The 24,907-nt window shown below is 50.2% G+C and overlaps 1 protein-coding gene across 8 annotated transcripts in view; it reads right to left on the bottom strand.

Moving 5' to 3' along the window:
* Positions 1 to 13,604: 13,604 nt before the first annotated feature.
* LOC114870443 (signal-induced proliferation-associated 1-like protein 2) overlaps positions 13,605 to 24,907 on the bottom strand; it is a 64,288-nt gene continuing 52,985 nt past the window's right edge. For 2 of the 8 annotated variants that reach the window (XM_055502581.1, XM_055502582.1), the window contains 7 exons: positions 23,821 to 23,874; positions 22,629 to 22,767; positions 19,876 to 20,095; positions 18,636 to 18,767; positions 16,288 to 16,405; positions 15,773 to 15,854; positions 13,605 to 15,355 (listed from right to left, as the gene is read on the bottom strand). In XM_055502581.1, the coding sequence (XP_055358556.1) occupies positions 15,209 to 15,355; positions 15,773 to 15,854; positions 16,288 to 16,405; positions 18,636 to 18,767; positions 19,876 to 20,095; positions 22,629 to 22,767; positions 23,821 to 23,874 (892 nt within the window). In that variant the 3' untranslated portion in view covers positions 13,605 to 15,208. The remainder of the gene's footprint in view (positions 15,356 to 15,772; positions 15,855 to 16,287; positions 16,406 to 18,635; positions 18,768 to 19,875; positions 20,096 to 22,628; positions 22,768 to 23,820; positions 23,875 to 24,907) is intronic. The other 6 variants (XM_029175036.3, XM_029175040.3, XM_041067529.2 and 3 more) reach the window with 5 other exon arrangements.

Raw genomic sequence — 24,907 nt, 5'->3', positions numbered from 1 at the left:
ACTGTAATCAGTAAAGCTGGGGAGAAAAACTAGCTTTGTGGGTTTCATTGTGTGTGTGTGTGTGTGCCCATACTGTATCAGCAAAACGGTATCATCAAAAAAAAACCCGTTGTGAAACATATGGTGCTCCAATTTTGCTACAGAATCCTCCTGCTCTTGTTCCGTATGGTGATGCGCCTCAGGCTTTTACAGAGGCAACGCCATTGTCCTGTGAAATAGCTGAGGGCGTCTGATTTAGGGGTGATTAGTGGTGCCTAGGGAAAGAGGGACTGCATGGTGTTCTCGCCTGTGGACATACAGGATTCATGGAGAAAAACAGCCTGGAGGGAGGATTTGGAGCCACATTTCATCCCGTTTGAGCGAGAGGCGACCAAGGCCCACAATTTCTGGTCGCTTTCACATCAGGGGGAACAAAATCTACGGTTCTCAGTGATTTATCGTCTTGAATTAAAGGCTGCCGCTCACAAACGTGCTGTTTGAGTAATGAACGGCTGAGGGTCGCTGAGGTTTCGTGAGCTTAATAAAGGGACGCACGTCGGAGCGTTTCAGTAAAGGCCAAACCTTAAAGAAGCACTGGTGTGTGAATGAAGACGCAGAGAGAAGAAGTGGATCAGGGTAAAAAGTGACCCATTCTCTGGTCCACTTCCACTTAGCACAAGAAGAATGGGAAACGGACCATTATTATCTGAGTCAATGCCGTTATTTTCAATATGGATTTTAATGAAGCAGTATAAAGTAAATGAGCTGTGCAGCCTGACGCACTAATTGCCTGTGAGTGCTTACAGCGCTGTGTAAGGTGTTGCACCGCTAAAGCCTTAGCAACAATTATAGAGGTTGGTAAAATAGCCTTAATTATGAAAGACTTAACACTGATACAATCAAACTGTTTAAACAGCAAAACGGAACAATTTAAAAAAGCCCCGAACAGCTGCCTTTGTCTTGTTAAGGTAGATATGAAATCTCATCAAATTTGCTCCCTGCTGTTTTATTTCTGTCTTTTTTTTGTCACTTGTCAGTTTGTTCAGTTAATGTAACCTGTATTCAAACGGGTTGAAAGGTTTTGTAAATTGCTAACTGGAGTCAGCAAACATTTGAATTCCATGCGGTTTGTTCTGCGTGTGTTAGTGGGTTCTGTTCTGAGCTGAGTGGATGCAGGTGGGGACAAATATAGCCCCCGAGTGGTTCTGGGCTTTAGCATGAGTTGCCTCAGGCTGGTGTGACATTTTTCCTCCTAATCCCACCCCCTGACATTTGGGCAACAAATTGGACCTTACTGTATTTGGTTTGTCCAAATGTCAAGGTGCGTTGGTTTCGCCCAGCACCGGCTACCTGTGAGCTGCTCAGAGGACGCAGCGGTGGCTCCGGAGCCATAAGCCTCTTGGCTTTTGTTCCTTTTAACACACTTTATGGCCAGTTCACCTCGCGGGGAATGTTCAGCTGGCGTCATCTGGACGCTACTGGCCTCAGATCAGCTCTGACACGCTGACACCGGGCTGCTAATCTCCATGTGTCGGCAGCATCAAAGGAAAGTGTCCCAAGGTTAATCTCGCGGAGTTGTGTTTGACATTGGCTGAAGTTTACGCGAGGCTCTCTGCTGCACTATGACACGCGTGCGTTATGACACGGAGGTGAAAAGCGTTTGTCAGCGTTTGTGTGCAGATTGAGCCCCGGGGAAAACGTCACACGACGTCTGAACGCAGCGCACTGTATTTGATAGCAGCGTTCAGGTCCACTGCTTCCTGATAGTCAGAGGCAAAGGCATAATCATAAGACACCCTTGCTAATGATGTGGTGAATCTGAGGAGCAGCACTGACAGATCAATGGACTTTTATTGTGTAATAATGCTCCTGGGCAAGAAAGACTAAACCTGCCAGACACAGAGTTGAATCAATAGAATCATTTCAGGAAACAGGGTATCTGTGACATCAGATCAGCTAATGTTTAGCAACAGAAGTGTCACTACAGTATCATCCTATTGTATGAATAATTAATACACCTTTGATGCTTCATTTTCCATCTGGAAGCTGAGATCACTCTTTATTCATGTTGAAATTAGCCTGGAACACACGAGCACCCAGTCAGACTGGGAGCACTGGTTTCCCTGAGCTCACAGAGTGGAGAGCGGGGCTCCAGACCAGAAGGGGTCACTCTGCCACCGTCACCGCGCTGCTCCTGCCTCTCTTTGTGCGGTCTGTGACAAAACCGTGCTGCGCACGCTGAATGAGCTTGACTTTGTACCGAGTCACATGAACCCAGAATAGAGCTGGTGTCACTATTTATTTAGCTTCACATCCATAAATATATCGGAGTTGTTTTCTGCTGCTCAAATGCACCATGTGATTAAGTATTGATCCATATGAAAGCTGAGGATTTATTTATTAAAACATCTGTCCAGCTGTTTAACAGAGACCTACTGCACAGAGTCACACTAACACATGGGCCTTATGTTTCACCAACACTTTACCATAATAGTTCTCCATCTTTCTCTGATCTCTCTCTCTCTCTCTCTCACACACACACACACACACACACACACACACACACACACACACACACACACACACACATGCAACCACATCATCTCTCAAGCACAAAAGCACTCAGTCACTGATATTCCAATCATTTCTCTCCCGATTGTTCTCCACTCGGCTGCACCTGCTCCATCATCCTCTCTCCTCTCTCCTCTCCTACCTGGGGGGAAGGTGAGTGACGAGTCTCAGGCAGAGGAGAGGGCTCTGGTTTGTATTAATTTGCGGCCGATCTCTGGGGAGGACGCCGGAGAGAGGAGCCGAGTGGCCGCGCATCCACCCCCCCCACCACACTCTCAATTTTAAAAACCACCACCGTCATAATCAGCAGCTGTACAGAAACAGGAACTATCCAATCAATCCGACGCTCCCTAAAGGCCGGTCCAATTAGCCCGAGGCCCGACACAGAAAAGAATCGCTTCAACGGGCGGCACCGAGTCGCTCAAAGGGGGGCGCGAGGAGCACAGCATGCATGAAGGCACGGGCCTCAGAACTGGAAGTGTCCATGCAGTGGTGTGTGTGTGTGTGTGTGTGTGTGTGTGGAGCTGTTTTAATTGCATTGTTAATGGCAACCTCAGTCCTCTCCGTGATCAAACATCGGTCCTCATTAAGTCAGTTACTTCCACTAAACGGAGTATCAACCCAACACATGCTCACGTGTGTTCAACAAACCAGCAATTAATCACAGTAAACCATTAGAGTTGCTAATAAGCAGATGACTTAGAAAAGAGTAAAAACTTCTTATTGCACACAGAAAACTACAAAAATTCAATCCCGCTTGTGCGTTAATTTCATATCACGGCTGTAGATGTTGAGACTTGGTTCCAACTGGACCTGTGGAGGTTCTGTTTGTGTGTTGTCCTGGGAGCTCTGCAGAGACACTTTGATCACAGCATGGTCTTTCCTACTAGGAGCCGGGGGTAAAGGCTGGTGTTACGACCCCCCCCCCCCCCCCCCCCCCCCCGCTCCACACACGAGCGACCGCTGACCATCCCATACATTATTGCAATACCATGTGTTGCTCTGCTAAGGAGCGAAGGTAATTGTGCTTGGGAACAGCTTAAAGGGTAATTGCGCGGGGTGTCTGCAGACGGCCCCGCAGGCACCAGAGGGGCTTTAACGGGGGGCGGGGGGGGGTCCGATCAGAGCTTTGAGGCTGCTTTCAGATCTCCTCCTCACCCCAGCGCACCCCGGTGGCATTTGACAGCCCGTGAATATGGATGCTGACCCGCTCCGGAGCCGTCTGTCGCTCTCCGGTGCCGCTGCGAGATGGCCGCTCATTGATCTAGCAGCAGCAGCGCGGCTCCGGCGCTGATGCAGAGCAGGTGCGAAGCCGCTCGCTTTAAACGTAACTCGATTAAGCGAAGGCAGCAGGCTCGGTGACACCGGCGCTGGACTCGGATGAAAGCCTGATGAGATGCAGCAGCTAAATCTGTCCCTGTGAGGGATTAGCCTCTGACAGGAGGACTCGGTTACACCTCCTCAGCATCAACACGGAGCGGGATCCGGGTGGAGGTGTCTCTATTCAGAAACCCTGTGGCACAATGTTGCTGGTGCTTTTCTGACCTACAGTACATGCAAAGATAAGCATATAGCTGGTGCGACTGTGAAACGCGCGTGGCCTCACCCCCGCTGACTGACAGTCTGATTATACCTGCCGTCTCGCGTGTGGGCGGGCGGCAGTCATTTCCATGTAAGTGCACGTGAAACAAATGCCCTTTGCTTTCTGCTCGCCAGGAAAATCGCTCGACTTTCAAAAAAAATGTTCATTTTCCAAATCTCTCTCTCGAAGGCAGATCGCAAAGAATCTTTTCCGGGGGAAGGCAATTTATCAGTTTTATAGCGAGCATTTGAAATGATGGAGGTAATTCATGAGACATAAACCCCTCAGCGCGGCGCTCGGCGAGAAACGCTCCATTTGTAAAGCCATCCAAAAATATTAATGACACTCAGAGATGACTCTACATGTGAAGCTGCTAAAACGGGAAGAATGGCGCCGTGCGTGTGTGTGTGTGTGTGTGTGTGTGTGTGTAGATCACGTGTTAGACACACGACCAATGGTTTTAAACCAGCCAGATAAAAAAATTATGGCTAAACGTTCAGTGCTTCAGCATTTTGAGGATTTTTTTGTTCTGCACCACTTACAACAAGTGCTTTCAAACTCAGGAACAAGAGGCACATCTCATAGAGGGCGTTATGGAAAAACACAGTCAAACTAGATCCGCAAGGTACAAAATATCACATTCTAACAGCAGCAGCTTTTTTATTAATTTAAATGGCTTCATCCTGAAGGAACGGAAAATTATTGGCGAGAGGAGAACTTTAAGTCTTTAAATAAACTCTGATGCACTGTCAAGACATGTATTACTGCACCTTAATAACCTCAACACATGTCACATGTTGCACCACCATCAGATTCTCTCCAGGCCCCTGAAACGCATCAGTCAAGTAACAGAGGTGCATGTGGGTCAGACCCTGACAGGCGAACACCGCACGGCGGCTGTGTTTTCTCCCATCATCGCTGTCCTTCAGACGAGCAGGTCCTTCATCCACAGGCTGATATGAATAATAGTCTGAGATTCTGTCCTTCAGAGGAAAGCATGAAAAGCAGAATGCACTGCCAGAACAACAAAGTCAGTTATTAAAGGATTCTCAAACTGCAGGTAACAAGAAAGACTCACAAGACTCACAAAGGTGAGAGCGGCGTCAATGTGGGCCTCCCGTGTCACCTGTGGCATCAAACCCAAACACAACTGACAGAGCAGAAAGGAAAAAAACAGGAGATAAAGGTTTACACAACACAAGTGCATTTATGGTGGAAACATTGGATTATGACAGACAACCATCGACCATCGACCAGTTCCTACTTGTAATCTGGGTTTTCAGACTCGGCAGCAAGGTGTCAGTCAACACCAGAGCTCGAGCTCGAGCTCCAGCACGTTTTCAAGAGCTCCCCGAACGGCTTCGAGTCTGTCTTTGCCGTTTTCTCTTCCAAGAACACGCACGAGACCTGGGGGGTCACCGCGATTCTGCACAGATCAGCCGATTCCCGCTTTGCTCCGGGCAACGAGGAGCCGGGAGAGAGAGAGAGAGAGAGAGAGAGAGAGAGAGAGAGAGAGAGAGAGAGAGAGAGAGAGAGAGAGAGAGAGAGAGAGAGAGAGCGTCCAAACAAAGCCACGTCCACGTAAAAGTTGAAACGGGTGCCCCGTCCTTGAGCGCCCCCCCCCCCCCTCTCTCTCTCTCTGTCAGCCTTTTTGTGGGTTTCAGCGGTGGAGGACAATCGGCTGTGATGCCTGATCACAACACGGCAGACTGTCAACTGCTCTTCCCAGTACGTACATGACTTGCTCTGCAGACTGTAGAGATTCATTGGCTTCCTGCTATTTCTAACCTTGTTCGATCAAGTTAACCGCATTATCCTTCCACGCAGAATGAATGATATTGACACGACGGGCTGATCTTGGGCTGAATTTGGAGACTGCGCCCTAACCTTTTGCTGGGAACGGTTTTGCTCTGATTAAAACGGACGTAATTATCCGTGTTCACAAACCAGAACGGGCCGAATACACTCATCGGCCATTCACTGTAACTGAGCGATTTTCAACTGGCGAAGATGAGCTCCAAAGGAGGAAAAAAGAAAAGAGCCCTGCTGCCATCGGATTTCTCTGTCTCCCAGCGAACTCCAGTGACCTGGATAACCACAGACTGATCTGCATGAGTTCTCAGCTGGAAGGCACCTGTCAGTTCAAACTCATTCCTCATCTCCTCTGTTAGCATGACTATAACACTGTCGATGTTTCCTGAATTCCACTATCTTCTATAATAGCTTGTGGCTGTTTTCCTATCTAATCTAGTCTGTTTAAGCTTCTTCTTTATGTGTTGAACCTAAAGGTAAAGGTTAGAGAATGTTGGTACCTCACACAGGATAGTAACTAGTTTAATATTATACAGGCTCCCAAAACATGAGCCAGGTTCATGACTGGGAGGCAGTGTTCAGCAGCAGGCAGCGAATTACCGACTAGTCGACCGACACACCTGTTATTTATCAGCTGCCTCGTTGCCGCTCGCGCTTCCTCTCGAGATGCAAATCTCGCGTAGGATCTCCGCGGCGAAACTGAGGCTGAAATCACACGTTCAGCCGAGTGTGGATCCCATCGCAGGGCCTCATGAGGCGACTCAGAGGAGCGTACGGCCCCGGTGAATGAGTGACGGCGTCTGTGAGTGGAGGAACCAACTCATCACGGCAAATTATTGACACACTGAATGATCTCAGTTTTCTCCATTTGCCTTGATTTAAGGTGTTTAAGGGAGAGAGTTTCTCAGTTAAAGTCTGATCAGTTATACAGTGAAGTCGGCTAATTCTCTTCACTGTTTACTGTAACTGTAACAAAGCCCCCACGAGAAACCTCCAGCAAAGACAGTAGATAGAAGATATAATGTTAATCAGCCAACCAACATTAAACCGGGATTATCCTGCTGTAAAGCTTCAACAGTAATATTCCACTGAAGCATTTGGAAAAATGCCCAAATATGAGCAATCGCCTCTACACCCACTGCTCAGAAGTGACGTTAAGCCTGCAGAAGAATTCGCTAATAGGTCTGTGTGGAAGGGCTGGAACCCGGTGAAAAGCAGCTGGCACCGAGCAGAAAGTCGAGACGACTCGCGTAACCATGACCGCATTTAATCAGCAGCAGGCACTTCCACAAAGACAATGAGCGCTTCATTAGAGGCACCGCTGGGACGGTGGCTTGTAAAAGAACAACAGTCCCACGCCCCGGCAGCGCGCGCTCAACCAAACAGGGCTTCTGTTTGTCGACACAGGGCGTTTACCCGCGCAGCAGACAGTCGACGGTACGGTTTGACAGGTGAAATCATTCCAGTGTCACGCCACAATAAAAGCTGCTTTCACTGCTGGAGAATCAGCACGTATAACACACTTGGCTTCCATTCTGAATTCTCAGACGAGCAGCGGGGAATTTTGATCCTCCCTCTCGATGACCCTTCACCTTCCCATCTCTATTTCGGAAAAGCTGAAAGAAGGGCCCGAGGAGCTGCGTTTGTGGGAATCCACCGAACGCGGGCGTATCGATCATTATTGTCAGACGCGTCTGTCTGAGCCGTCGGAAGACAAAGGAGCGGGAGACGGTGCGGCTACTCGCGCTGCGGAGCCTGGCTGCCGGGCGCCATCTCGCCTCCGTCGCCTTGGTAACCCGGCATCGCCTGAGCCTGGAGGGCGACGGCGAGCCCGGCGTCGCGGGAGCGGGCTTCGTTTGCACGCGAGCAGCGAGGCTGGTAGAAAAAGCACACAAACGCACACCTTTTCCTCTCTGCCGTCACAAAAAAAAATAAATAAATAAAGAGCTCCCTCCAAAGTCATTCTGCAGCCGACACATGGAGGCAGCGTGAAAGTCCGACTGAAGCAAGCTCGAATCATCTGGATCGGGAGATTATTTGCCTCCCGGCGTGTTCGCCTTTAATGAGAGATGCCATTCACACCTTTCAATTGCCATTCATTTCTGCTATCGCTCGCATCTCCCCTGCACAATGCGCCGCCTTTGTGGGCTGAATCAAACCTATTGTGTGTGCAAACCTTCCGCCGTCCATATCGTGATCTTTCATCACTTTGCCTTTATGCACACGGAGAAATTCATTTCAGCCCTTTTATTACAGCACAAGCATGTACTGCCATTATCTGCCCTTTTTCATATAAAGGAATGGCGGAAGCGTAAATGCTAACACACGGCGTTTATTCTTAGAAACACCGGTGTTTTCTTTCATTCTTACATTAGAAAAGCATCTCTGGCACTTGTCAGGATCTGGAGCCCGACTCTTTGCCAGAGTGAATTCGTACTTGGGCGGTGAAGCCGCTCGGGAACTTGTTTCTGAGAGTTGCCCGTGCAGGGCAGGCACCGGGTCCGCGGCGGCGGCGGCGCCAGATGGTGCTTCATTAGAGGCTGCGTGTGTGAAGCGTAGGAGGAGCCGGGCGGATGTTTGTTCCTATGCGCAGCCAGACGTTAAGCCTGGCTTCGTCCCTATATAATGCTGCTACTCCTCCCAGCGCCTGGCAGGCAAAGTGATACTAGAGTGAAGTGTGATGGGAGGAGACGCCGCCTTTTGTTCTGCTTTAAGTGGCTCACGCCACGTGTTTGGATCCCCACATGTAGGGGGGGGTCACAAATGGTGTTAAAAACCATGACTCAGGCCTCTGTGGAAAGAGCCACTCACACATCTGAGTGGGATAAATGGCCTCCCATAGGGTTAATGATCCAACCGATGACCTGCAGCTGCAGTCTCGTTCACACTGGACCAACACAGCGCCTCTGTCAGTACCTCGAACCAATATTAACACGAGGAGGGTAAAACCATATTAAACCCTCATCTGTGGGCTTTGCTTGCATACAGTACAACACAGCAGACGATTGGCGGGAAGTCAGTTGGTGGCCAGCGGTGTGACGAGGGCCCAGGTGAATCACAGCAAACCTCCATCGAACAGCAAATTAGAATCTGGAATCACAGCCAATGTTTCTAAGACGGCTGGATCTGCGTGTAGGTTATTTTTACAGTCATATAGGTCGGCTGAGCCTGAGCGCGCGTCTGCCTCCCCTCCAGACACGCGGGCCGCCAGGAGCCGTGCACTTAGCGTCACTCCTTCGCGTCTCCCGGCCCATTTGCATTGTCGCGCGCCTTGCAGATGGAGCCCGGTGATTAGAGGCCGCGCCGGAAAGGCCACAATTACCAGAACCGCGAGCTGGAGAGAAACAGGTGCAACCAGAGGAGAAGGAGCGAATCACGTGGAGTGACCCGCCGCTGTGTCTGCGCCTCGGCTGGAGAGAGCGTGGCGTTCTGCAGCAGAACATCAGCGGAGGGAGGCAGATTGGTACCTGGCTTTGTTGATAAGCCAGGCACTCGGAGGAGAGGAGGAACAAAAAAGCCCCGTCTCCATCCTCAGCCTCTCTCCATCCCCTTCGTCTCTGATCCTTGCATTTTGTTGTATCACGGGAGCTTTCACCCACTTCACGTCCTCGTCTAAGAGGCTGGACCTACCAGCACAAAGCATCAAAGCTTTTTGTGATTTTGAAAAGTTTGTTTATGTCCCTCATAGGAGAGCGAGACCGAGAGTTTACGAGCTGCTCTGAGCGCGCGCGAACACACACACACACACACACACACACACACACACACACACACACACCATCAGTTCTTACTGGCAGCTACAGTCTCCCAGTAGGAACTCAGAAAATGGAATAAAGACTGTGGCATGATAAAATTTTTTAGAACGAAGCTAATTCATTAAAGCCATTTTGGTAAATACGTGGTGGGTGGGCAGGAAGGGAAGCTAAGGTCTGTGGAAAATACCCACTGTGGGTGTAGAGTAATCGCTACAGTAAGTCCTGCTAAATGAGTGACACCAGAGCCATAGAGGTACAGGACAAACTGGTCTGGAAACTAAAATGGAGGGATTCTTAAAGCACATATACAAATGGGCTCCAGCACCAAATGTAGACATGGATGAAACTTTACTGGACTATTGCACTCTACAATGAATGAATGAATGAATCCGTAACTCCAGGGAGGTGAAGGGCTGAAAGCCGACGGGCTCGTCCTCAGCGCGGAGGGCGCCAGAGCTTTGCACTGTCCTTATTACGCACATAAATTCCACAGGAGGCGCATCGAGCGCTTGTCACGGCGTTATGTTGCACTCGGGAACGAAGACAAACAAGCTGCGAGCGAGTAACAGAGGGAATGAGACGAAGCGGCGCATCGGATACGTCGTTCTTCTAATGCAAATCCGTTCAACCTCGTCGGGTTCAGCGCCATCGAGTGCGCGAGCGATCGATACAACATAATGACTGGGGTCAGAGGTCAACTTTAACACGAGCTTCAAGGCTGTTTAGATCCTCTACGACAATTAAGCGGCTTCACATTAGGTTGTGTTTCATTTCATATGATTCACACGTTTAGTCATTAGCTCAGTATTAAACCGTGAATCGGTTCTATAACTTGAAGTCTACGACCAGATTAGCTCCGTGGCACATTCAGCTGTGTAATTTCACCCAGAGCCATTTGTCACCACAATAGAATGTGATGGTGGAGCTTTGTTCCCACGTCATAAACTGAGCTGTCGATGAAAGGAGGAAGAAGTGAACATTAATTTGTACTTATTGAAGCGGTTAATGAATTATTCAGGAAAATACCAATATTCAGTGTTTGCCTGGCTGCTCCTACACGGAGTCCTGCCATTAGGGGGAATAATTAAAACTTTATTAGGGCTCCATTCCTTTTGTTGACGTGCTGAATAAAGACGGTTAAATGTCACCATCTGGCGCTAATAGGCGGCGCGCGTAGACGGGACTCGCGCGGGTTTAAACCGACGCCAGCTGCGGTTCTGGTGCGGAGCGGGTCGCGCTCGGCACCTTTCAGAAAGCTTTTTGCGCCGCGGCGGCTGGGTTCGCGCCGGGTCCATTGCGGCTGCAGGTAATCACAGGTCTGCTCTCATTAGCCGCACGTGGACGCGGCTCCGGCCCGACTCCGCCGGGTTGAAGGTGGCCGCGCTCCGGCACCACTCACTCCCGGCACAACGCATTTTGTTCTTGACCTTCTGGCGTCGCTGAATCGCTTCCTCTCGCTCAGCGGATTGATTGCTCCTCCAGTTAAGCTTTTATTGCTGATGATGGGTCAGTGGGGGATGTTTGTTATTCCGTACTGTACCGCCCCCACACCCGCACCCACCACTTGCCCTCCAGACATCAATATTCCCATGACCCCTGTGAAAGCAGCCCGCTCATCGGCCGCACGGGCCGCACCGGGCTAACGCAGCTGCACGATCAATAATGTAAATATGGAAAAATGAAAAAAGTCAGGATGGAGACGACTCGGCCGCTAAGCGCCGCCCAGCGCCCACTCAGCATCCCTCGTCCTCACAGCCAGGTCTGTTTGGAGTCAAAGAGCCGATTGAGGATCAATATTAGCACTCGCTGCCGCTCTCGGGGGCTGAAAAGGACAACAGACAAGGACATCTCAGCAAATAAAGATAATTCGGCAGCTCTGTCTTATCTATTTGCTCCCGTCTCTTTATCTAATTTGGCGGTGAGGCGACACACAGTACGAGACGTGAGTGCGTTCCTGCTCGCGCAACACAAGACGTTTCCTGAGCTTTTGTCTCTGCTGGATGTGTCAGAGTTCAGGATTTCCTTGGAAAATGATTTTTATCTTTTTTTTTAACCTCCTTGAATTGTGCTGAGGCTCAGGATGCCGCCCTCTCGCTGGGCCGGGCCAAGAGGCCGGTGGGAGCTTATCCCGCCGCATCCCATCGCCAGTTGAGGTTTTCAATATTATTGAATCTCCTCCAGTTTTCTCAGCGTCCTCTGCTCAACACCTGATTAGCGATCAACACTGTACCTTTTTAATGAAAGTGAATATATGGGATTAAGCTATTGATCTGAGGAGCTTGTGCTATTTATGAATATTTCTCTGCTAGACTAGATTTATTTTAATGGTTCAACAAAAACACAAACGTACCCCAGTGCCAAAACTGACATTTGACATTTTGTTAGGTATGATTGCACTCCCCCCCCCCCAACACACACACATGGTCTATAGAATTACCCCCCCTCCCCCCCGTGGAGTGCCAGCTGTGCTTTGGGCATGCTGAACCCTATTCTGGGTAACATGATCCTGACCAGGGTGGCACTCACAGCGGGGGAGCATCTGCTGTGGGACCGTGGACGCAGGACAACTGCGTCCCAGTCACACGCTATTATGTGTGACGAGCGACGAACCCGTGCGGCGCTGGACGAGCGTCGCTCCCGAGCCGAGGCGGAACCTTCACTCCTTGAGCTGCTGACACAGTCAAATATGAATAAAAGTCGATATAGTTTCCTCCTTGCGGCTGGTTGGAGGAGGCCGTCAGCCTTTTCATACGGGGCTAACGTTACCGTTGGTCAGCATATTTCGCAGAGCTAATCCATTCCCGACGTGTCTTGCATTGGTCGTGCACGCGCGTATTTCTAGCGCGGCGCGTTTTTCACGTTCACTCTGGCCTCCGTTCGCGGATATTCCTCCACATTCCGCTGACACTAAAGCCATTTGGCACCTCCGCGCAGCCATTGCTTGAACTCCCGCTCCCGCTCTCCACAACACACCCTGGAATCGTGCTCCATGTGAAACAGGCAACACTTTCGTCTCGTGCCAGCGTGAGCTCCCATCTGCTGTCCTGGCACTGGGCGCGCGCGTGTAGATTAACTACCTCTTCCCGCCGCCTCTGGCCAAATCCCGATCTCGTCCGCACGCGCGCGCGTCCCGGCGGTTTTTGAAGGCAGAGTGGCCTGACGCGGAGGTCGGATGTGGATCAGGAGCCTCCCACGAGAGGAGAGTGTGGACAAGGTGCAAAACAAAAGCGAAACTGAAACCAACTCCAACTCCCTCACAGGTAGAACTCAAGAGGGCGGAAATGAATCCAAAAAAGGACATGGCCAGAACGGCTCTACCCACAATTCCATGCAGCTGCAAGCTAGCGGCCACAAAGGACCGGATGGATTGGGCCACACTGCGGCAGCTGGCCTGGAGGTTTATGCAGGAAGTAGCAAACAAATTTAATTGTTTTCCTTTCTGCACCCAAAAGGCCTCCTAATTAATTATTCAGCGTGTTCTTTGCCGTCCCTGTGGTGAAAGCAACATCTGTCATTTATTTAAGCCATTGCAACTCGCAGGGAATCAAATCACCAGCTCATTATGGTTTCGGGTTTCCGTTCGAAAGTATTAGCGCACCTGCGGTTTGCTAAATAGAAGATGACAAAGTGTCGCGGAAAAGGTTGTTATCATCACTTTGTTCCACTGACATGTGGCCAGACCCTGATGTATTATTATTGCAATAGTTGCGATTTCCAGATCCTGGGTTTCCACCAGATTTATGGATTCTTTGCAACTGCACATTTTTACATCTTTTAATATTTGTTTTGTTTTTGTTTGTTTTCAGACAGATTCGGGGTTTTGTTTTTCATTGATGGTTTCTGTCTCCCACCCAGACCTGAATTACTCCAAAACGTTCACAACATTGACAAAGCACAAACATCACTTATTTTTCAAACTACATTTATTTAAAAAACAAAATCGACCCAAAAAACCAAAACAAAAAGCAACCAGTGTCCCACCAGAGAATTTACGCTGAGACACATTTTTAAAAGCATACAAACCAGCCAACTGTCATCTAGCAGCATCCAAATGTTGGAATCTTCAAAATGATCATTATATATTTAAATATATAGTGTTTTTTTGCCCTGGCAAGCTACACACTTTACAACATACACAGAGCTTTATCTCTCCTTAGTGCAGAGAAAAAAAAAACAGAACAACAAAAACCAAATACCCTTAATAAAATAAACAACTTTAGGTTAAATAAGCTTAAATAATAGTGTTAAATACAAGACACTTTTGTGGCAGATATGTACAGAAATAAACACATTTGGCATTGTAAGTGTGGTTCACTGGCGCTTGCTCTAATGCTCTAGAAACCACTGCATAAGAACATGTTGCTGTGATAAACTGCACTCGCACATGCACACGCGCACACACACACACACAAACACACACACACACACACACACATATATGATCTTCTATCAGTGAGCCACAGACAAGGCATGTGTTTCTAAAAGAGACCTAAAAGCAAAGACCAACAATCCATTTACAACCAAGAGTTTTAGGCACAGTCTCTTCCTGTCTTATAAATACATGTCGACCAACAACTGCTTCTCAACAGGAACGCGTCACGTTTGTGCTAACTTCGTTTTTTTTGTTTCAAACACAGTTTCATAACTACCACTTTGTTATTGCTAGGACATGGTGACAGTGAACGGAACCTAATAACCGACGCGTTTATGGGAAGAAGCACCTTTAAACATCAAAAGTACTGCCATGTGACCGGACGTTACAACACCGTGGAAAAGAAAAAGTGGAATTAATAAACAAACAGAACCTTAACGCAAAACCTTGAACCTTTCCAACTTTGGAAAAAAAAAAGAGTTTCAGTTGAGCTACATTCATTTTTCCCCCCCACAGTACGTTTCAAGACTGCCACATGTGGATTCCTCCTGGTGCAAGGAGACACTGAGTACCACTTCATTAAGTCCAGTACATTCCTCTCTCCATCCCCCACCAGCCTCCTCCCCCTCCTCACTCCCCGGTGTCCACGAAGGCCGGCACAGAAACAGCTGTGTGACAGTGTGCGCAGTACATTACAGTACAGCTGAGCATACAGTACAGTAGACTGACGTGACATAGGTAGATTATATGTTGACTACAGTAAATGAGCTTTACATTCCACTACTGTAAGAAGATCCCAGGGACCCGAGCAGGGCCCCCTGGCATGGGGAGGCTGCTCTCAGCAGCGGAGAGCAGGATTTCCTAAAGTTTCCCAACAATCTTCAGAAACTGCATCGCAGGCCGAGGAGGCTTCCAACACTAGATGAGGATTCCAAGTGTCTGCACACAGGCCTGCAGCCTCCTGAGCCGGGAGGTTTTAAGGGGTCGTGATTTCTCTGGGGGCCGGTAATGGTTTGTTTTCAACTTTGCCTGTGGCTCATCTGGGAGTCTTAAGTAGGAGTTGAGCGTGTGCCCAGGAGGAGTGGAGGCCGTGGAGCTCTTTCATCTCTCTCCTCCCCCTCTCTCTCTCTCTCATTCTCAGGGTTTCTTGTCGATGGTGTGAAAGAACCACTCCGTGAACTTCCTGAGTTGAGCGGCCGCTGTCTGGCTCTCCTCCTGCAGCCGCATGTTGTCCTGTCTCAGGTGCTGCACCTCCTCCTGCAGCATGGCCTTATCCTCCTTCTCCTGGACACACAAACAGGCCCAGTTAACACTGGCACGTGTGGCACAATAACCGGATTAAAACAAGAGGTTGATAGCAGCGCCGCTATTACGACGACGGCTGCCTTTCATCAGCGTCTTGTAAATGGGAGGGCATTAACATGGAAAAGCTGCCTTTTCCCTGTTCCAGTGGAAGTGCATTTCCTCTCTCCATTTTAAGCACATTAGTGGCGGTGGGGTAATGTCGCGCTGGGACACAATAAGGAAAGGAAGCAGGATATTGAATTAAATGGACGTGTTTGTATTGCACAGACTTGGGGGCATGCATTACTCAGCCCATTCTCTTAAGCGGTGCGCGGCAGACGTGTCCCCGCTGGGAGACAAACGCCCACAGCTGAGGGAGTCGCCTGCGTGGGACTGGTTGGGTAAATGCGGACCTACCTTTCTGAGGTCATGCTGCAGCTGCCTGAGGATCACCTCCAGCTGGTTGACTTTGCCAGTTAATGTGGACGGGGAGCTGCTGCTGGCAGACACAGACCAGGATGGGGTTAAAAGTGAGACTCATGTATCATAAACGCATCATGTTTCCAGCTCTGACTGCTTGTTACTGCTGTTATGCCAATAATAACAATACTACTAAGATAATGTTTTTGCAGCCAGCTAGTGTTGTACTCTGTGTAATAAGTAGCTTCCTTGCACATCTGCACTTGAGTTTTGTTTCTTCATTGGAGATGCCACGCTCCAACCTCTTCACTCGCTGAACACAGCTCTTATCAGGGTTTCATGCACATTGCTTTACCATGTGGATTAATCCACAGCTTGACAGGCTTGCTGTTCTCATTGGCGGTTGCTAAGCTACTGCATGATGCCACACTGGCTGTTTGGGAACTCTGGGAGCACGGAGTTTGCTGATATCTAATGTTTCTCCTGTGTGTGCGTTCGTGGGTGAAGCCTACTCTGCTTCCAGCGCTTCTCCCTCGGCCTCCGCCACGCGCCTGGTCAGCTCTCTGGAGATCTGCAGGGCCTCGGCCCGCTGCATGTCCGTCATGGTGCAGAACGAAGCCACGCGCTGGTCTGTGGACGCGACGGCTGAAGTCAGTAAGCATGTCACATCGAGGCCAGGGGACATTTCACAACAGCGTACTGTACATCAGGGTGTCAACATGCAACTAAAACAGAGAAGCAGCACATTCACACACATACACACACGCATGCAAATCTGAGAGGATGACATGATTCATTCATGCTTTGTATGAATGAATGACTGACGTAGGCCCTCCCTCCCATATAAGACGTCAGGAAACAAGGCGCTAAACTGAGCACTTCTGGGCGACTGCAGATGAAGTAAGTGCCTTGGCTGTGGCTCTGGTGCCCTCACCCTTCTGAGTTTCCTCTGACAGCTGTTTGGCTCATAATGGTCCGAATCCCAGACGGCTGTAAAGCAGCAGTCATGCTTGTTTTACCATATCAGGCCCTTAAGCTCGCTCAAAGCTCCACGGAAAACCCAAACTTGGCATGTTACGCTCAGGGACGGCTCAGTTCTGAGCTGTAATGCTCTTTTCTTTAGAAACCTCTAGAAATCTCTCTCAAGCCCTTGGTGTGAGACTAAAGATAGGAGCATCTCCATATTCATGGAAAAGATTAGGGAAACCCTTCTATTAATTTAGCCCCCCAAATGAAAACTAATCCACTCCAAGACAAAAGCTGAACGAGCCCAGAGCTGCTTGCTCGGATGAGCCAGGAAAGGGAGACCGAGCTTTCATTTGCATATGAATGAACATTTTCCTGATATTTGATGGCTGCATCAGGAAGATTAAGGACTTCTGCGAAAGCTGTGACGGACGCAAAAAAAAAAAAAAAAAAAAAAAAGCTAGTCAGTTTTTCGTGTGAGCTGGTGTCCAGATTTAGATTTAGCGGACGAGCGGCTGAAGAAAAAAAAATAAAAATCAAGCAAGAACAGATTGAGCAGAGGAGAAAACAACAATCTGTGCCTCTGCATGTACTGCACTCCGTTTGGGGGAAATATTAAAACGTGTCCAGTTGTTGACAAGAAAGCTTCAGCGATTGTACCAACAGCCTTTCATTACCCGAGCTCCATTTGGATTTCATTCATCTTTGTGGTATGAGCCCCACGGGCCGATCCAAACCATCTTTTCGCATCATGACCATGGGTGGTTTCCCATGATGCCCGGCGCTAATGTTACGAACGCTATAAATGCTTTACGTCGCAGCCAAGCGTCTTCTCCTCTGGCTCCGATCAGAGGCGGTTAAACATACATGACACAGTGGCAGCCTGGAGCCACTTTCTGCTCAGCAACAGGGCTCCAGTTTACACAGTGCCTTTTCTGGGCCAGCCGGGCTGCCGTGACAACTGCCTGCTCGCTGCCAGTCAATATCTGCATCATCTTTACTAATTCCACTCTTATTAAATTATGTGCTGGGGGACATGCGGCAGGAAACGTATCAACAGACGATTCATTGGTTATGACAAATAAATGGTTACATGTTAAGTTGCCGGCTCATTGGTCTCAGGGTCAGAAGGCAGTCAAGTGTGTGGGGGGCGGGTTATAGCGTCTGTAATAGATGGGCCGAAAACTCAAACAAGAAAAACGTGAATCAAAGTGATGAAGCTGATCATGAAGTGGCAGAGAGATGTCTGCGCTAATTAGGTGAAAGCAGAGTGAGACCGAGTGACTTCGCTGTCAGGTTTTGCCCACTTTCGTTTGACAGCTCTCTTGAAAAGGAATAAAAGTGCTTCTTTCTCAAACAAAAAACTAAACGCACGCTTCAGGGTCAGGTGGCACCGGGAAACTACTCCAGCTCGTCTAAAGCAGCCGTGCAGATTGTGCACGAGCAGCACCAGCACGCCTTGTGGTAAAAGGAGCCGATCTGCCACTTTGCACCACACGTCTCCCTTAATTTAGTCAGTGAAAAGGAATATAACATCTCCCACTGCAATATTCAGACCTCATAGACTAAAGGCCAGGGAGGAGCTGAAATGACTTCAGGCTCTTCTGGTTTGACGTGCTGTGAAACGATGACTGCAACGCTACAGGTCCTAATAAAAAGGTCCAAAAAGCCGAGGAATTCCCCAAACTCCCCTCCTACAGCACTTAGGAGACGCTTAGAGGGGACACAAACACGCAGCGCAAACAAACCTATGCATGCAAGCCAGCGCGCACTTGCCAGTTACACACACACACACGCAGACACACGCGCTAAGCAGTGAGGTAAGAGGAGGTAGTGGGGGGTGTGGGGGGTGCGGGGGGCGCGGGGCGCCAGCAGCTTCAGCCAGGCCGGTTACCTTCGAAGGCTCGCGCTGCGTCAACCAGGTGAGACCAGTCCAGGCCCGTGGCAGTGTCTGGGAGGGGCATGAGGCCCGGGTCGCTGAACCTGGACCTGTCCGCCAAGGAGCCGTCAGAGAACCAAAAGTCATCTGCAGAGACAGGCAGGCGCTCCAGTCAGTGTCTGGGCCCGGGCCCGGTTCAGGGCTCATCTCTCCGTTTGCGTCAGGGAAGGGGGGGGGTGGCGTCAAAAGGGCAACGCAGGGGGACGGCGGCTACAGAGGGAAGACGCCTCCCATCCAATCATACCTCCGCTAAGCCCGACGCTATGGACCTGAGCAACAAAACCTCCCAAAGGCTGCAGATAATTTCACTTCACAGAGGAAGCGTTCGTGTACATGTAGGCTCGTGTCACTTCTCCGCACAGCACTTGCAAGGTGCCGTCTGAGGGGTGATAAATGACTTGTCTAAATGAATGTCTTCATGTTTCAATCAATCTCCCTCCCTCATAGCCCTCAAAGACAAGGAATGCAATAAACAAGCTCCCATTCTGCAGAGAGGCATGAGCGGAGAAGCAGAGACAAGACAGAGAGAGCTTGAGGTGATGCTGACACTTTCCTTTCAATTTATCCAGTGTCTTGGAGCTTGAGTGATTCACTGTTTACCAAATTGAGCTGTTTCTGTAAAGAAAGAGAGCCCCTGTGTTCTCAGCCACCCTTCAAAGCAATCAGGAATCCATCAGGTTGACAGCCAGAAGAAGCTAAAGAGAGAAATATCTTTCCAAAAGCCATTTTCTAAGCGCGGCAGCTGGGGACGGGTGAGGGACGGTATGGAAATGAGACAGGAGGGGACGCGGAGGGGAGGCAGGCAGGGACTGATGAGGGAACGAAACGTTATGGATGACAGAGACCGTGACTCCTGATGGAGAAAATAGGCACGTTCATGTCAGCGAGCTTAAAGACTTGCGGCGGCACAGGCAGGACACATCACACCTCTCATCACTGATGCACATTCAGTGGGGAAGCAGCAGAGAGGGGGTAGTAGCCAGCGGTGACAGGTGTCTGCTTAATGCGGACGGAGACGGCTCCGTCCGGCTCCAATTAGTCGGCTGTACTAGAGAGTGAGCCTGAAGTGGGCACCGATCGTCTTAACGACGCTCTAGGGTCGCATTCAGAGCAACGCTGACCCACATTAGGCCTCCAGTCTTTGTTCACGCTAAAGCAGCGTCTCTGCAGCATCCTTTGAGTCGTCTCTACTTACTCCTCAGGTTGGTCGCGCCCTGGTTGTGGACCATGCGAGGGGGCAGCGTGCTGTGGTACGGCGGCGTGGTGCTGAACAGGATGTCGTTGGGCACGGCCTGGTCCAGCACGGAGCTGTGCGAGCTGGTGTACGACGAGCCTTTGCGGTTGCTGCACACGCTCTCGTCAGACAGGGTCCGGTACAGGGAGCGCCTGGGCGACAGGCTGTCCACCGCCGACACCTGAGAGGAGGGAGGGGAGGGAGGGGACAGGTGAGGAGGCAGTCAGGGCCAAGCACACAGGCAGCGTCCCCCGGCGCGCAGGGTCCAAACGAGTGGGAGGGGAAGGGGACGTCTTTATAGAATGCAGTGTCAGGAATCAATTACAGGCTTTTGTTCATATAGAGATGCAGACGGATGGAGCCCGTCTGGCAGAGTGGCTAAAATACAGGATAGTACCATTGGAGGTGGCGACAGAGGTCACTGAGCAGCGAACCAACACCTGGATGACCTGGATGCAAATCCATTACTTTCCTAAGGCTTATTTGCACAGCTGCCGGAGGGTTGACCGTGCACGCTGCGCTACGCGGGTCCGCGTTCCCCCCCCCCCCCGAAACGGAGGGAAATTACACAGGATACCGCTGACGAGTCGCCCGATTTTCCCCAAACGCGGCCAGAATTGTGACAGAGGATCTCCTGCGAAAACACACCAAACCACACGGAGCGCTCCCATCCATCACTGTTGCAGTTAGCTCGCACAAATACCGCAGGAGCGACATCAAATGCAGCCGCAAACGATGCGTGGGGCAGTTGGCCAGACGGGTAATTGTCCGCCTCTGGCTTCGCAGCTGGGCCGGTGTCCCCGCGAGCCGACACCCGAGCGTCTCCATTTCAAAGGCGCCTCCGCCGCAGATCCCGCGGGCGGAGGAGGCCGGCGAACGCCTAGTGCGCCTTGAAAGCGACGCGGCAGCGCACGTTCACGGCCGCCCGGTCACAGCATCTCAGAGGCTTTAACTCAACAAGGCCGCGCCTCGTCGCCAGTTTTACAAGATTAGGGCCCCATTAGGTCCTCACTCATCAAAACAAGTTGAAACAGAATCTGCTGCTCTTTCATATACAGTAAAAATAGCCCTGAAATAAAGTCCTAGTACATGAAACCATTTGCAATAGGGCTTATTGCATTTAGTTAGCATCAAACCAGGCTCTTTGAATATTACACCTTGCTGTTCACATTACACAGAAAATATTGCATTAATAGGAGGATTACAGCCTATTTCAGTGTGTCTAATCCACGCTGTAATGTCTGGCAACAACATCCTTCTTATCAGTTGAGCCACTTAGATTTTTTCCCCGATTTCCCCGGCTTTGTTCTCCACCGCCTGCTCCAAACAAGCGCCGGGACCCTTTGACATGCCACACGGGAGGATGTTTTGGACAAGCAGCTATTCACATGCTTCGCTTTTTTTATTTTCGCCCCCGCGGGAGGTTCAAAGGAGGAGCGTCGCAGCGGAATAAGCTGTGAAAGGCCTTTCCTTTACGTCAGCAGCACAATGCTCTCCCTGTCTGTGGGAAGGGCGTCTGGCAGGGGAAACGTCTCCGCACCTGCTCGGCCGCACAAAGCCCGGCGCCGGGCGGCCAGCGCGGGAGACGCATGCGTTCACCTTTACCGTGTACTTACTTTAATTACTTTAGGAGATTAAACAGGGCACAGTGTATTAAGTTAGAAATAAATCAATGACGTTTCCAACGTTGTCATTACTGTAATTTGATTCCTTTACGTGCCATTTGATGATTAAAAACATGGCGTCCTGGAGAGGCTGCTCCAGAGCAGAACGCCGTGTGATCGCCGGCATCAGGCGCGTGCACGGCCGCAGCGTCTGGCTCGCTGTCTTCCCCCCGTGCATCCCTCTCCCAGATTGCTTTTCCACGCGTCGCATTACCAGGCGGAATCAGACGGAGCGGGGACCACGGAGAGAAAAATCACGCTACTCTTTGAATCAGACGGGAAACACTGTGCACCTTTTACTGGTTGCTGTGACTTTTTTTCTCCCCACCCTCACTGCAAGAAACAAAATAGAATCAAATGAAGGAAAATCACAGCGCAGGTCTGATGTGCCTGCTTTCATCTAGGGCCGGTACTGAGCCTGCTCTTTTGTGAGCACCATGTTTTATATATTGTAAGCTCAGTGCACAACAACACGACAAACTAATCAGTGCACTGAGCTCCTTTGTGGGAGAGACAAAGCCCGTGTGTGAAAGGACATGTATGTCTACTCCAGGGATAAAGTGCACTTGTATTAGAATTAAGCAGCATCCAAAAATAACCTATCCGTATGTCTCAAGGGGCCCTTCCTGGTAGATAATGGATGGGGAATGGGGGATGACGCAGGGAACTTGAGATGCAATTAATAGAGACTGCAAGAGCCAGGAACATAAAACATCAATGCGATCTCTGCAACGCCCTGCCTTTAATCCATGACATCCTGACTGAGCAAAGTCGGTGCCCATTATAAATTAAATTAACCCAACACTGAGTGCCAGTCGATGGGGACTGCAGAGGTTGAGATGCTCAGCAGCAGACGGACAGCAGATACTGGTCCTGCGTTTCCTTCGCAGCAGGAGCTCATCTGGTCTGGTTCTGGCCTAACACGCATCAGATTAAGGGTTTGCAGTCAAACCCAGTCATCCGGTCCTGCCATCAATCACGACCTGACAGTTTCAATAGGTTATATTTGCCTCTCTGTCAAACACAGCGTCACAGGTTAGCCGGTCTCACCTTCCGACTCCTTTCTTCTCCCGAGGGGCTGCTGGGCAGCATCATTTTATGGTATTCTTCCTTTGAAAGCCTCTTCAGCGACTTCCCGTCCCGCTCGGCAGCCTGGAGCCTGCAGGCGGCCTCCTGCGCATACAGCTGCCTGCAGACGATACGGAGAACACAGAGGAGCAGAGCCCGTCAGAAGGGCCACGGCAGCCGCGTCCTGCGACTGAGGCCTTGGGCCATCGCAGCTCGGGTTCAGAGGTGGCGCGGCCTATTGGGACAGTAATGTCAGTATCACACAGGGGGTTGAGGGGGACCTGTCTTGGCATGCAAACGTCAGGTGGCTCCCTGCTCCAAGGCAGACAGACACCATCACAGGGCAACGGGGGTGAGACAGAGACCAACGTTCAATTCCTTCCCAGTCAAACACAGCAAAAAAAAGTAGAAAACAAGTTGGACCACAGACTCTGAAAGTGTTGAGACAACAGCGGAGGAAGACAGGAGAGCTGTTAAACAGGGTGGAGAGGGACCCACGGGAGGTGACGTGTTGTTTCAGGAGGCAGGTGCTTGTCAGTAGGGTGTTCGCTTTTTTTTCGTTTTGCCAAAAAATGTTAATGATTTCAAAGGTGCTGAGTGTTCAGAGAGGAGGATACGACCTGTCTGGTCAAGCCGAGCGGCTGTGAGACCTCCGCTTTAAGTGAGCAGCCTGTGAGCGTGACACACTGAGTGCTGTTGGCAGGGCGCTACATGGCCACGGGGGAATATGCTCGACAGCGAGATGATGGGATGGCGCGGCTGTGACGGCTACCTAGAGACGCTCTGGCTGAGAGGCGCCCTGAGTTCAGCAACTAAGCCTTAAACACAAACAGTGAACAGTCTATGGGCGGCTGACAGAGGGTTCCTGACTGAAATGTGAGATTTGTGGTTTAAAAACAACTTCTCAAACGTAAAAATGTGTGTAGTAAGTTACTTGATATATAGTAAAATATGGATAAATGCTAGTGGACGGTACATAGTGAATGAGACGTCACAGTCACTGATGCATGGCTGTGCTCCACTCTCAGCACGTGCCCTGCTGCAGTACTAGCACTTTAGACCTGCACTGGAGTGGGGGGGTGTTCTGGGACAGGGGTGGGGTGGGGTGGTGGTGAGTGGGGAGGCAGGCTGGGTCAGATCGGGGCCACAGGGTTGACGTTGACTGAAGGTGTACCTTGAACGCTCAGACAGCATTTTAAGAAGGAAGGCTAACAAGCTCTCCGCTCCTCTGGAACCAGAAGCAGAAGAGAAAGCGCCCGAGGGTTAGGAGCATTGTTACACGTCCCACATCACATATAGTGTTAGAGCAAAGGAGAAATGTTTTAGAGAGAGGAGAGAAAATTCATTAAGTTAGAACAATATCTGTGAGTAATATTAGTCCATTTATCATGAGGCACTGTTATGTAAGGTGAAAAAAAACTGTAGGAATATATAAACAAACAATTGGAGGGGTAACCGGATTACAGCGCTTTTTCATAAGTCAGTGGAAGATGACTTCCGTGTGCGCGATCAATCACACGGCTCTTAAGTGGCAAATTTCACGGCGTAAATGAAATTACTTGGGGAGTAGAGTCGGGGTTTCATCCGGGGCAAATCGCACATCGCTCCCTCTAAAAGACGTCCCGATCCGGCGCACAAACACCTTCGGTGTCCTTGACGCGCACACACAGGTCATCAGAGCTGTGTTTCAATTTCAGCCGCAGTGATTCTCTACAGCACAGCGTTTAATCACCAGACAGATACAGTCAGCGGTCCCATCAGTGAGCAGACTAAACGTCCTCAGTCTGGCTGAGCTGCTCCACACCTTAATCTTACTCTGCAATATGAATAGGCTCTATTCTGTGGCCGGTGTCCTTGGCTCGTCTGAGCGGCAGCCGTGTGCGGCTGCGTGTGGATCTCTGCCCGGCTCCCGGCGGGGACGCTGATCTGATGCAGGCTCAGCCGGTGCCGTCCACGGGGACGCGGCTTCACCAGAACAATCAATAACCGTAAGTGACATGTGCCAAGTGTATTATGTCCATGGCTTCATTGAGATTATTTATTTTGTGGCTGTCGGCTTCAATCAAGGCCAGTTTATGCACACTGGCTGGGGTTTGGGGGGTGATGGGGGGGGGGCACCACTTGTCCTGAAATGAGTTGCTCAAGTGCCACAGTAAGTGTAAAGGGGAAACAGTTCTGCGCTGAGAGAAGCCAGCGAGCGTGATTAAAAAGTGTGTCATCTGGCTTCACACGAGCGCTGGCGCTGAACTTAACGTGAACCT

This window comes from Betta splendens, chromosome 15 (genome assembly GCF_900634795.4).
Source record: "Betta splendens chromosome 15, fBetSpl5.4, whole genome shotgun sequence".
NCBI classification, from domain to species: Eukaryota; Metazoa; Chordata; class Actinopteri; order Anabantiformes; family Osphronemidae; genus Betta; species Betta splendens.
Note: the sequence above shows the minus strand (reverse complement) of the source record. Positions and strands in the feature narration are given on the sequence as shown.